This window comes from Zootoca vivipara, chromosome 2 (assembly GCF_963506605.1).
Source record: "Zootoca vivipara chromosome 2, rZooViv1.1, whole genome shotgun sequence".
NCBI classification, from domain to species: domain Eukaryota; kingdom Metazoa; phylum Chordata; class Lepidosauria; order Squamata; family Lacertidae; genus Zootoca; species Zootoca vivipara.
The window spans coordinates 90,852,813-90,866,848 of NC_083277.1; the positions used below are offsets into that span (position 1 = coordinate 90,852,813).

A 14,036-nucleotide genomic window follows, 5' to 3' on the forward strand; every position below is an offset into this window, starting at 1 on the left:
CCTGCGAGTGCTCCAAGTGGAGAACAGCTTTTACCAAAGGTGTACAGTAACAGACTTTGAAGACACTCGAACTCAGGACGCAAGGGAGAAACATGCTAAGAGGAAGGCACGGTTGGCAAATCCACACCGTGATCAACTCCCACCCAGAAACCAATGTCCCCACTGTGGAAGGATGTGTGGATCCAGAGTTGGCCTCCACAGTCACTTAGACTCATTGTTAAAACCGTGTATATGGAAGACAATCTTACTCGGCTACAAGAGATCGCCAAAGAAGAAGAAGCACGTAATGTACGACTCTCAGAGGTGGGATGCAGAGAAGGGCCTCTCCAGAAGAATTTAATGCTTAGGCAAGACAACAGAGGGAGAGGTGCCTCCTTCGAATGTCTCTGTCTGAGGCTGTCTAGGGCTTTTTAAAGTTATTGCTGACGTCTTGGAATTTGGACAGGAAATATATTGGCAGTCGGTGTGGTTCCTTTCGAAACCAGAGTCATGTAGCTCAAGCTAGCAGCTCCACTCGGCAAACTAGGAGCTGGTACTAGCTGTAGCATCTACCGTAAGTCATCTTGAAATGGCAACCACTCAGTGCATTGCGGCAATCCGGGTTTATCAGAGCATAGGTTACCATGGCAAGCCTACTTGTATATAGGAATGGCTGTAGCTGGTGAACCTACTGCCCAAAGACCAGCTAGGACTTCCAGGTATCAAAGAGTACTCCTATACATATTTGCTCCTTCGGTGGGCAGAGTGTATCTCTGGTAGAGATGTCAAATAAATTCAGCACACGTCTGTCTGTTTTGAATCCTATAAGAGAGAATAAAACCAATCACAGGGGTTCAGCTAACCTGAACAATGCTGCTAAACCCTACTATGGGGAAATGTATGTGTTACTCCGGCAACAGACCTCGTGTTGTCTCTGCAAGTGTTGCAGTCTCCTTAAGTGATAGCCTTTGGACTGTTTCTCAGCATCATTATTATTCATGGTTTACAATTGTGGGAGAGGCTTAAGTGCACACCTGTGAAAAATGCTGTACTGGGCTGTAAAAATATGGTGTGGAATCTATAACAGTTACCCACGCAACCAATGACTTATAAAATGTAGTTATTAACAAATAATGTAAATTTAAGCCTAGTGGCTACCGGTAAGCGGCTGAGCTACAAATCAGGAAGTCGATTTATTTATGTGAAGTTCAATACACATAACAGTTAAAAGCACTATAAAAGTGCCAGAAACCCCGTTTTTCCTTTCCTTTTTCAGTTTGCAAATTTGGAAACTCTGCCAGGAAATGGAAGAGAAACATCATATGTTGGAAGAGAAACATCATATGGCTTGGAGGCAGGCATACTGTACATTTGTAGAGGTAGCAGGCTGCAAGGAGGGACGGGAAAATAAAATGTTTGCTACTGACTCACCTCTTCTGGTTTTGGAGTTTTGAATGAAACAAGTAAATATCTCCGCAACCATGAGGGCTAGGAGCTTACTGTTATTTTAAAATTGAAGCATTCGTTTCCACGCGTTATTCCACAATGCATTGTACTGTCTGTGTCCGTGTTGATAATTAGAACCTCTGTGGTGCTTCCCTTCCTTCATAGTACAGTACAGTATACTGAACCCCTTTCTCTGCTTCTAATTCTAACCAGCCTCTTTGCTCCCCTCTCTCTTTCAGGAAGCTACTTTGCCAGTCACTTCATCATGGGAGGTGAGAAGTTTGATTCTACACATCCCGAGGGCTACCTTTTTGGAGAAAACAGTGATCTCAACTTCCTTGGGAACAGGCCTGTAGCGGTAAGGAGGGGGAAAAAAAAATCCAATTTTAATAAAGTTGGATTTGTAGCTTTGGGCGGTATAAGTGGACATGGAACAAATATTCCTTTTTAGGAGTTTTTGTTTTGTTTTGCATGCATCCTCACTCTACCTACCTCGCAGGGTTGCTGTATGTATAAAATGGGAGGACTATGTACACCACTTCGAACTCTTTGGAGGAAAGTTGGGATATAAGTATAACAATAAGTAAGATGTTATATGCAGTCTGATGGGAAGGCATTTTTATATTAGAACTGTTTCAGAATCCAATTCAAGATCCCTAATAACACAATAGGGTTCTTAACATGCCTAGGTAGCTCTTCACTGCTCTTAAATCTAGCTGTGAATGTCCATTGGTTCTGAAGTGCTGTCCATTTGGTGACATGGGCAACCCAGATGCAAATTGGTGACTACTCAGAAATGCATGATTTGCAATGATTCACATAATCAAGCGCTTCTCTGAGGGTACCAGGAGGCAGTATTGGGTGCTTTATCTAGAAGGCTGCCTGAAACATCCCTCAGCCACATGTTATCCCTTATACAATATTCCCCTGAGTCTCTGTTCAAAAGCAAATGTGGAATATCTAGTTAGCATGAACTGTGTAGGAGGGATGGCTTTGCTGCAGGAAATATTGTGCATTTTGTATCTTTTGTATTGTAATATTTTTATTGTGCATCTGCCTGAGATCTATAGATGAAGGGCAGTTACACATTTAATAAATGAAAAGAATAAGAATAAGATTGCTTGTTGATGTGGAAGGGTTTGAGAGGATGTGTAGAGCTTTGCTTTTCCCCTATGATAAGGAGACTTGTGTCCTTCTCAGCACTGTAGAGTGTGCTTCCTTAAACAAACAACTCTTAAACAGAGAGCAAGTCCGTGTTAGAATTTGCAGGAATCCAATGTGTGCAATACTGAATAAACATTGCAAATAATTAAAAAAAAAGTGTATAGACTTTGTGTGTTTATGTATGGCACAAAGTGCTTTTACAGAGAATTGAGGAGGAACTGCCATTATTTGGTTTAATTAACTTTGTGATTCGTGTGTCTAAGAATGGTGTGTCTGAGGACTGTACAAGCATCTCTTGTGGATTAAGTTGCCGAATGATCCACCTATATCTTGTCACCTAAGGGCATAGCTGCCAAGTTATCCCTTTTTTACAGGGATTTTCCCTTATGCTGAATAGGCTTCCTCGCGAGAAAAGGGAAAACTTGGCAGCTATGCCTAAGGGTGTTCTTCACACACTTGAGGTTCCAAGCAGTTCAGCATTTCCTATATGCTCCTGTGTCTTAAGTAGTTAATTCTTAGCTTCCCTTCCACTATTTCCAAGAGAAGCCTGACATTTTGATGCAGAGTATTCTGGACAAGCTTTTGCTCTTTTTCCATCCCCACTCCCCACCCTTCATTCCTCCGCTTGGGTCTGTGTGTCTTGATGTGTTTGTTCTAAAGAGCAGCCACAAAGTGTCCCTGATCCTATTTCTCAGGCTGAAGCCTTGCTTTATTGCCTGCTAGCTCAGCAAAGCGTTAAATGTCAGACCGTGTTTCAGACCTCCAGGATGTGCAAGACATTAATTATGGACAGAGGGTCTTCTATCCTTCTTCCCTGTCACATTCAGAACGTTGTCCTTTGTGTGAAACGATAAGATGGGGAGGTGCATTTCTACTGTGTCCAGAAGTGGTGTTCGATGAGATGGATGGAAGAAGCAGAACAGCTTTTCAGTTTAACAGAACCTTTTGCTGTACTCACACCCTGACTTGCCTGTAGAGTTGCTCATGTGTAGGGAGAGGGCTATGGTTCTAGGCATACCCATGATAAATTCATGAGTAGGGCTTTTACCTAGGAGTGAAGGGGGGCTAGAGTAAGGGGGGCACGACTGTGGTGGAACACTTTTATTGCTGCTCAGTTCTTTCCTTGTTCAGGTTTTGGAGAACGAAGATTCGTTAGCTGGACTTTCCAAAACAGTGCAGCTATCCTAGAGGAGTAAAAGGCACCTTGCAGGAGGGTGTCCAAAGACTATTTGTATTAGCAGGGTGATTTAAATCCCTGATCTTTTTTAGTACTCTGCTTCTTCTTCTTTGGCGATCACTTGTATCCGAGTAAGATTGTCTTCCATAAACACAGTTTTAACAATGGGTCCATAAGTGACTGTGGAGTCCAACTCTGGATCCACACATCCTTCCACAGTGGGGACATTGGTTTCCAGGCGGGAGTTGATCATGGTGTGGATTTGCCAAGCATGCCTTCCTCTTATCACGTTTCTCCCTTGCGTCCTGAGATCGAGTGTCTTCAAAGCCCATGACACTTTTGATAAAGGCTGTTCTCCACATGGAGCACTCGCAGGCCAGGGTTTCCCAGTTGTCAGTGTTTATACTACGTTTTTTTAGATTTGGCTTGAGACAGTCTTTAAACCTCTTTTGTTGACCACCAGCATTATGCTTTCCATTTTTAAGTTCAGAATAGAGTAGTTGCTTTGGAAGACGATCACACTTACAGCGTGACAGGTGGGGCCACCCACTTTAAGAGTGGCTGCTACTGGAAACCCAGCCAGATGGGCGGGGTATAAATAATAAAATTATTATTATTATTAGCAATGCTTAATGTTTGCTTAGAACTACTCATGTGTTCAAACTTATTCAGATGGCACCATCCAATTGTAACACTACAATAGCCCTGTAAGGTAAGTTGGTGTTATTGTGCTCCATCTTGCATCTGGGGTACCGAAGCTGGGAAAGAGTGGCCTTCCTAAGATTAGGAAGTTTATGGCAGAGGTAAGATTTGAACCATGGGACTTTCTGCTTCCTCATGGGCAAACTTGACAGGTGGTTGTGGCCCTTTGCCAGTCTATCGCTTGATGCCACAGGGACATCAGATGGGGTCATTGAAGCCCCTATGATCATTGAGACTTCAGAGTAAAAACAGATAGCCCTGTATTGTTGTTTGAAGTGCTGCCTATTGGCAGCTATTCGAGGTGCCATGCAGGGCTCTTTGCAAGCCCCTTCAAGGACTGGCTGGCTGCAGACTTCCTCAGGAGGGATAGCTCACTAGAGCATGAGACTCTTAATCACAGGGTCCTGGGTTTGAGCCCCACACGGGGTGAATGATTCCTGCATTGCAAGGGGGTTGGAGTAGCTGACCCTCGTGGTCCCTTCCAACTCTACAATTCTGTAATCTATAGTCATAGCACCACATGTGACATCAGGTGTGGGGCAGGTGGGCATGGTGTGGGAAAAACAGCCTTGCAGGCCAAAACTGGAACCCATACTAGGGCAAATTAGGCCTGTGAGGTGGTCGCCTATCCCTCCACTAGACCTTCGCACAGGATACCAGCAGGAGACAGTTCTCTGTTGGTGGTGCAAATATAAAGGGGGTTCAAAGGCAGTAGTGTTGAGCCAGTAAACTCCAGGTCATCATTTGGGGAATATCTGCATCTTTAAATTGAGAAAGTAGCTGAAAACAAGGAACAAGCAGCCCAATTTGTCCTTGTATTTCAGCAGCACTATAACCTTGTCTGAGGCATTTTCCCTGGGCCAATTTGGTCACGTGCATTAGTAAACATCCTGCAGGATTTCTTTCCAAGATACAGCTTCCTCTACGTCTCTCACAATCTCCCTGTGTTTGTTTGTTTGCCTTTTGGCTATAGAGCTTTTGCATGTAAATGTGATGCTTTGCCACTTTCAGATTCTTCAAATCAGGCAACCTGTTTCTTACAATGTACATTAAATAATAACTGAAAGAAGACGAAGGCAAGCTATTGATTTGCTACTAGCTGTGATACACCTGCCACCCCTCTCTTTTGCCCTACCCAGTTAACCATCTAGCCACATGATCTGAAAATATTCCTGGCCTAAATCTGCTTCCAGAAAAGCCTTATGTTGAGTCCTGCCCAGCTATGGGGATATCCACTAGGTTCGCTGTAATTTATTACTCGATCTAAGTGCCCACCCCAGTCCCAATAGTGCTATACAGTGAGAGGGCAGTTCCCCCCTCCCCGTTGGAGATCCAGGTGTACAGTGCTTGTGCCCATAACATTTCCTGCATCTATGCATCGTTTATGCACATAACCTGTTCTGTATGGTGTAATACAGTATCTTATCACCTGGAATTCAAAATTCTGCCATGTATTCTCAGCCCCCGTCACATCAACCTTGAACCTGAAAACCTCTGCAGTGGAACTTAGTTTTGATTTGTGATGCAATTATATTTCACTTCTCATTTTGTTTAAAATAATGCTCAATGTAGTTTTCACAGCAGAAAGACTAGTAGCATAGCTAAAAGTAGCAGCACATTAAAAAAAACAACTTGTGTTACTACCTGCAGCTTTACCAAAGAACTAAAAAGCCTAGGAAAGGAAATCTTCATCCAAATGTACTTCCCACCCACCCAGTAACTACTGAGATCAGCTTCTCTGCAGGGTCCCTCTAATAGAGCGCAACGTTTATTTAAAACAAAATTGCTGTTCTGAGGCATTCCTAAACTTTCCGGGCCGGGAAACAGAAAGTTGAGCTGGTGTCTCGGTTTTAGGACACATATTGGAGCAAGTGAGCATTAAGAAATGGAGCTGGCAAATAATACCATAGCATTCTTTGTTCCTTTAACTTCCTGACCATGCTGGGTGCTGTTTATTCATGCTCTCTTCCTCCCCCACCCCCTGTTCACTTTTCATTATACTTGACCCATTGATTGTCCTGATCCAGTGGAATACAGAGGGCTTCTTTCTGTGGCAGGGATAGGGGCATCATAAGCTATACATGTGCCGCTTCTCAGTCAAGACAGAGGGTGATACTTTTTCTGCAGAGATGCCTACTCCCTCCGACCTCTGACAGGCACCACTTCCTTGTTTTGTATTCTAAATGGCCCCCATTTACTCAGTAATGGGGGCATTTCCTCCTAGCAAAGCATTTGGCCTACATAATGTTTTCGCTTGCCTGTGAAGAAGCCCGCTCTTGCTGAGCATCGCTTGCTGAGCACATTGTAGTGATTAGTCTCGTCACAGCCCAGGGCTGGATTCAAAATGATTTTCTCTGGCTTGGCAGGGCCAACACAAACTGTGTTACAAGTTACAAGTGCATACTGTCTGTCCGCTTTTTTAATCCACTCATGGAAATCTTTCATGGTGTGAGTGGATTGGTATCGATTTCTGCCTACCAGTCCCACAAATTGTTTATTTATTAAAATGTTTAAATAGATACCATCTGTTATGTGGGCACCCCAAGGGATAGCTCAGTTGGTAGAACAGGAGACGCTTCATCTCAGGGCTGTGGGTTCAAGTTTGATGTTGGGTGAAGATTCCTGCATTGCAGAGGGTTGGACTAGAATGATTGGGCAGCTAATGAAGAGGCATGCCTGCACCATTTTGTGTTCCTATCTCCTCTTCTGCTCTTTTGGATGTGGCAGTCATGATCCCATGTCCATATTGCAGCCCATTTCGTGTTATGCCATATGCCCACAGCAGCCATTTTGTGACTGGCACCCACAGGCTCTCTCAAAATTCCAAATGTGCCCATTTGCCCCAAAAGGTTTGCAACCCCTATTATAGGACACCAACGGTTTTATAAAAGGTAGAGTTGAATTAAACAGGCTAGATATCAGCCACACCAGCCACCAAACCCCATTAATCAGAGTAGGTGGATTAATTGGTATTTGTTAAATTGCCAAGAGAAGTAGAATGATTTGAAATCAGCTGTTCTACTTAGGAATTCAGACCAAAGCACTAATTGCTTGCTACAATCGTTAGCACACAACTTCAGTCAATATTATCCTGAGTATATTAACGTTTCTAAATATATTTTAAAAGCCTGTTTTTATGCACTCTTGCTGTTCATGTAAACATGAGAGAATGAAATAATAATTGAACATTCAGTCTGTTAGAGATAGGAGCATAGAATTGCAGAGTTGGAAGGGACCGTGAGAGTCATCTTGTCCAATCCCCTGCATTGCAGGAATATTTTGTCCAATGTGGGGCACAAACCCATGACCCTGAGATCAAGAGTCTCATGCTCTACTGACTGAGTCAATGGCTAATGTTTGGTTTCACCACGAAGTTTCATGCAATGTGAAACCAAACATCACAGAAAGAAAAATAAACTTTGCCACTTTGTACTCTTGTTCTAAAGGCATTGATCAAAAGAGTTAAAGGATTTATTTGTGGTAGAAGGTAGATGAAGAAGGCGGATGACGTCAGGAGTCAAGTCTAATGGACTTGTTTGGTATCTGTGCGGTTATAGGAAGCCGAAATGTAGCTATACACATACACATACGGGATCCTCCAGATTTCTGTCTCCAATACAGCTTCATTTAATCATTACATGGCAGTTTACTAGTAGAACAGCAATTGGTCTTTGCTTCCCCTCAAGGCAGAGACAAGTGTCCATATTCTAGTTCCCTAAGGGAGATTGCTTTTCCCTGGACCAGGTACCTGCTACGGTAATTTGTTTTTTGCGCTTTTCCAAGAGCAATAGACCCAGTGCAGAGGTTTCCGAAGGACATAGTAAGCCTCTTGGGCATACACAAACACTGCCCTGTTTCCTGCTAGGCATCCCACTAATATAAGGAGTTCCCAGCCACGGTTCAGATCTGCACATCTTGAAAATCCCTGGTAGTATGGTTAGAAGCATAGAAGCAGCACTGCACTCCTTTGAATAAATAAAGCAGTTTGAGGGCTCTTTCCCAAGTCTATGCGCACCTAAGTGCATATTTGTGGTAACGGCATTCAGCATTCACATCCTTTTCCCCCCTTTTTTGCGTCAAAGCCATTTGGCCAAGGAGTGACTTGATACCCTCCCCCCTTTTGCCCTTGCTGTTGAATTATTTTTGGCAGCACTTGAAGATCAATGCATTTTTTCCAGTGTTCTGCCGACACAGCAGATTGTAAGGTAGAATCCACCCAGCCACACTGGAGGCAGAGATAGATGAATCACTATAGAACTCAGGCTGAAATCCATCTAAGCGTGGGCATGCACCTAGAGCGCAATTTCTAGGAAGTCCGATTGTGCTTGCTGACATTCAACTGGATTAGAATATTATCTGCTTCAAGTGTCTTGATAGTGTGTACCATCGGCGACAGCAATGAATTTCCTGCCTTGTATACCCTAGACCCCATGGTCTAGAAAATAGACTGTGATGGACCTAGAACCCACAGAGCCATGAGAAAAGTCAATGTGCATGCATTTACCTGCTTTACACAATTTCTTTATTATTCAAAAAAAATCCAGGTTTTTGGAGAAATGTATTCTGTTTGTCAAGGGAGAAGGTTAAAGGGTGGCAAAATACAAAATGCACAACAATGAACCTAGGCTACGTACACAATATTTTCACACCACACTCAACGTAATCGGCTGATTATCACAATACTAATATATCATACAGTGGTGCCTTGCAAGACGAATTTAATTCGTCCCGTGAGTCGCTTCGTATAGCGAAAAAATCATTTTGTGAAGCGGCTCCCATAGGAACGCATTGAAGTCTTGCGAGGCACCCTATGGGACAAAAAAAAATTCGTCTTGAGAAGCGCGCCATAGGAAACTTCGTCTTGCGAGTCTCCATTGAAATCGCAAAACGCATTCGTCTTGCAAAAAATTTGTCTTGTGAGGCATTCGTCTAGCGAGGTATCACTTTATTCTGTAATTACCTTAACATGAGACACACATAATGCCCAAATCAGTCACATAATATTCTACATATATACGGTATATGGTTTGGACTTTAAAAAACTTTATAAGACTTTTATATTATGTGACTGATTTGGGCGTTATGTGTGTCTCATGTTAAGGTGATTACAGAATATGATAATATTAGTATTGTGATAATGAGCCGGTTACGTTTAGTGTCGTGTTAAAATACAAAATGCTACAGAGGTTGTGAATCTTAGGATTGTAGAGTTTGAAGTGACCCCCGAGGATCATCTAGTCCAATGCCCTCCAATGTAGGCATATACAGTTGTCCCACACAGAGATTGAACTTGCAACCTTGGCATTATCAGCACCACACTGTAACCAACTGAACTAGGCAGAGGGCCTTCTCGGTGGTGGTGCCTGCCCTGTGGAACGCCCTCCCAACAGATTTCAAAGAGGAAAACAACTACCAGACTTTTAGAAGACATCTGAAGGCAGCCCTGTTTAGGGAGGCTTTTAATGTTTAGTGTGTTTTATTTTTCGGTTGGAATCTGCCCAGAGTGGCTGGGGAAACCCAGCCAGATGGGCGGGGTATAAATAATAAATTATTATTATTATTATTATTATTATTATTATTATTATTATTATTATCCAGCTGTAGGATTGGAAAATTCCCTGCAGTGAGGCCAAGTCCTCTGTTTGGGTAATCCTAGATGCGATTGCCCATTCTATCCAGATTATACTTTAAGGCTCAACATAGATGTTGGATGTCATTTAACATAACTCTTTCTCCCTCTTAAAATTAGGGGTTTTTCCCACCCCACCCCACCCCACCCGTCCCCATCTACATCTTTCCCCCTTTTCTTCCCAATGTCTCAACAAATGAAACTGATTTGCAAAAATGTTACGAGAGACATTGCACATATTTCTGTAGATCAAGAAAATCTTTAATAAAAAGGGGTTTTTTTGTTTGGTTTTGCAGCAGAATTCAAAATTATCCATGTTCATTGCTTTAATTTCTTTAAGCAGCATTCCCACTAATAATCGGTTTAAAGGAGTTTAGCATTGATTTATGCACACATTGTGGTTTTAAGAAGTCAAATTTGCTTGGTGCTTCCAGACGTAGATGAGTCTAGATTACTTTCGGTAGTTTTGTGAGATTTGGGGCATCCCATGGAAACAATCCAGGTTTGGATGTATCATCAAGCCCCAAACCATGACTTGGCTCCCTGTAGTGTGGTTGGGGTAGAGGAGGAGCAAAGTGCCCTTGAGTTTCTCACTGCGCACCAGCATGCTTGCCCAATCATGCAAAGCCATAATCTGTCTTGGTGTTATTTGGGAACCAGGCCAATGACTGGCTCTCTGGATAAAAGTCTCAGAAGAACTAATGCATTAGACATAAGGATGGGGGATCTTTGGCTCTGTGGGCATGGCTGGACTCTCAACTCTAGCCAGTGTGTGGCCCATGGTTAGGGATGGTAGGAGTATAACAGCTTCCGGAGGAAGTTTCCCCTGCAAGAAGCTGGGAAGATTTCAGCTCTTTATTTGTCTACAAATACAAGAATTGGTACAAGTCTCCTCACTGCCTGCAGTGAGAGCGCTTGGTGCTTTGGCTTGATTTTAATTGGCATCACCCTATCCTATCCTATTTCCTCTTCCTGTGTGCCTCTCTCTGCTTAAGTAACAACAAAACATCACCACTTGGTGGCACCAAAAGGCTTGACATAAGACTCCTTGTTTGCATTGCAGTATGTAGCACTTCAACCAGCTAGGCTTCCTTTCTTTGTGAATTGGGGGTTGATATGTCAGCAATCTGAGTATTCTATTTATAGTGTTCCTAACATCTCGGAACAAAGCAGAGCCGGTATTGTGTGCTGTACGATGTAACTTGGTGTTCTGCAGTGGAGAGCATTGTTTGGCTCCAGCCAATCAACTTCCACATGAACTTGTGTGGCCTGACATCAGTGGCCCTTCTAGGACTGGACCCTGCCATCGCTTGATTGGCTACAAAACCTACATTTCTGTGTCTACGGTGTTGGGATTGTCATGATGCCTGTGTTCCACATCTGGTAGAGCAAGGCTGAATGCTTTTAACAGTTCATTATTTCTGGGCGTTCTTTATGCTGTGTTGTAGTTGCTTATGTCAGCCAGAAGCTGTTGACTCAAAATGAAAGGATTTGTCATGGAGCAATGTAGCATCCATAAGCTATGGATGAGTACCGTATATCACAGCTGTGACAAGTCCAAATGGGAGCTCAAACACAAATCCAGTCTGAATGACCCTTTTGAGGCTTATCCTCTGGCTTGGTTCTGCCCCCATACCTAGCTTTTCTGATAAGCTGTTAGTTGTTTGTTTGTTTGTTTTGAGGACTTGGGGAATAGGTACAGTGCACACTGATATTTTATCAGCAGGGTTTCAGTCGTGATTGATGTTGGTTTTTAATCCACAGTTTTTTCTATGATTTGTATCTGATTTTGTTAATTTATTTTAAATTTTCTGTTAAACAATGTTCAATTTTGAACAGCAGAGTATAAATGTTTCAGAATTTTTTTAAAGGTATTTAAATTCATTATTCAACTCTTGAATAGAAATTCTGCAGGAATTAGGTAAAGGTAAAGGGACCCCTGACCATTAGGTCCAGTCATGACCAACTCTGCGGTTGCGGTACTCATCTCGCATTATTGGCTGACGGAGTCAGTGTACGGCTTCCAGTTCATGTGGCCAGCATGACAAAGCCGCTTCTGGTGAACCAGAGCAGCACATGGAAACGCCATTTACCTTCCCGCTGTAGCGGTACCTATTTATCTACTTGCACTTTGACGTACTATTGAACTGCTAGGTTGGCAGGAGCTGGGACCGAGCAACGGGAGCTCACCCCGTCACGGGGATTCGAACCGCCGACCTTCTGATCGGCAAGCCCTAGGCTCTGTGGTTTAACCCACAGCGCCAAGCAGGCGCTTAATGGAACATGCACAAGACAGATTGGTCTGCATAGCTGCCAGGATCTGCTGCTTCACTGAACAAAAGGAAAGTTTTTACATGCAACATTACCTTTAGTAAACAACAAAACAATATTAACATGGTATGAAAAGGCAACATTCATCCAAATTAGGACCCACGGGTCTATTGTATTATGTGTTGTATACTGTAATTATATCAATAGATCTAGAAAATTTACAAATTGGTTAACACAGTGCATGTTCCAACAGGAAAGTGTCACAATGAATAACAGGGGTTCTTCAAAGGAAAAAAGAGAAAGGACAAGCGAACACTCAACCAAATGTGAAAATAGGCAAGAATGAAGCATATAGTTCATTTGTTACAAGCATTCCAACATGCTAGGGTTTGAAACACCATAAATATACAGTATTCTCAACACTGGAGCCACACCAGACAGAAGACTGAGGGCTTATGCACTCTTACCCTTTTGTCCAGCTCTCTCCAGGCAAAGGTCCATGCTTTAACACTCTTTAAAGCTGAATCGGACCAAATGTCAATTTGGGGTTTTCACAGGGAAAGCTCTGGAGCAAAACAAAAGTTGCTCTGACACAGAGCTTTAAAGCTTGGACCCTGCCAAAAAAGAGCGGAGGACAGGGGCGTAGCCAGGATGAAAATCAGGGGGGGCAAGGGGCGGGGAGCAAGGGGCGGGGCCAAGGGGCGGGGGCGGGGCCACACCGGAGCAGCCCGAAATCGGGCTGCTCCGACTCCCTCCTCCCCCTCCGCGATCGGAAGGGATGAGGGGGAGCCAGGATCAGCCCAAGATCGGGCTGCTCCGACTCCCTCCTCCCCCTCCGCGATAGGAAGGGACGAGGGGGAGCCAGGATCAGCCCGAAATCGGGCTGCTCCGACTCCCTCCTCCCCCTCCGCGATAGGAAGGGACGAGGGGGAGCCAGGATCAGCCCGAAATCGGGCTGCTCCGACTCCCTCCTCCCCCTCCGCGATCGGAAGGGACGAGGGGGAGCCAGGATCAGCCCGAAATCGGGCTGCTCCGATCCCCTCCTCCCCCTCTGCAATCGCTGGGGCAGGTGGAGGGAAAGCCCCAGAGCCGCGCAAAGCGGTTGCCTGGCTTTCCCTCCGCCCGCCCCACAGCCAGCCGGCTAGAAGGGACGTCTCCCTTCTCCCTTTCTGGCTGTGGGGCGGAGGGAGGGAAAGCCAGCCAAACGCTTTGCGCGGCTCTGGTGCTTTCCCGCCGCCCGCCCCACAGCCAGCCAGGGAGAAGGGAGACGGCAACGGGCGGGCAGTGGGGCAGGCTGGCCAGTGGCCCTGCTTCTAGGGGGGGGCAATTGCCCCCTCCTGCCCCTCCCTGCCTACGCCCATGGCGGAGGAAAGGGAACTGTGGATAAGGCCTTGGGAGTGGCCATGTGTGTGACAGAGGTCTTCTTCAGATAGCACCAAACCCTTTTGAAATGAATCCTAATTCTGCCTTGAAATCTGTCCTTTAAATTTGAAATACTCTTTATCAAGAGTGCTTCAGCGATCCAAGGGCTTGTCCACATGAGCAGATGGTGGATTTGCACGGGCCTGTCTCCCCATTAATGCTGCGGCATCAACAACATGACATCCTCCCCATCCCAGTGTTGCCATGGACTGGTCCCCTTTGAAATGTGGGCTTGCTTGCTTGCTT

General features: G+C 44.5%; 1 protein-coding gene across 4 annotated transcripts in view; it reads left to right on the forward strand.

Annotated features, from left to right (window-relative positions):
- Window positions 1-14,036, forward strand: part of RNF157 (ring finger protein 157) — a 75,682-nt gene that overhangs the window by 23,876 nt on the left and 37,770 nt on the right. For all 4 annotated transcript variants that reach the window (XM_035104534.2, XM_035104537.2, XM_035104536.2 and 1 more), the window contains exon 2: window positions 1,665-1,783. In XM_035104534.2, the coding sequence (XP_034960425.1) occupies window positions 1,665-1,783 (119 nt within the window). The remainder of the gene's footprint in view (window positions 1-1,664; window positions 1,784-14,036) is intronic.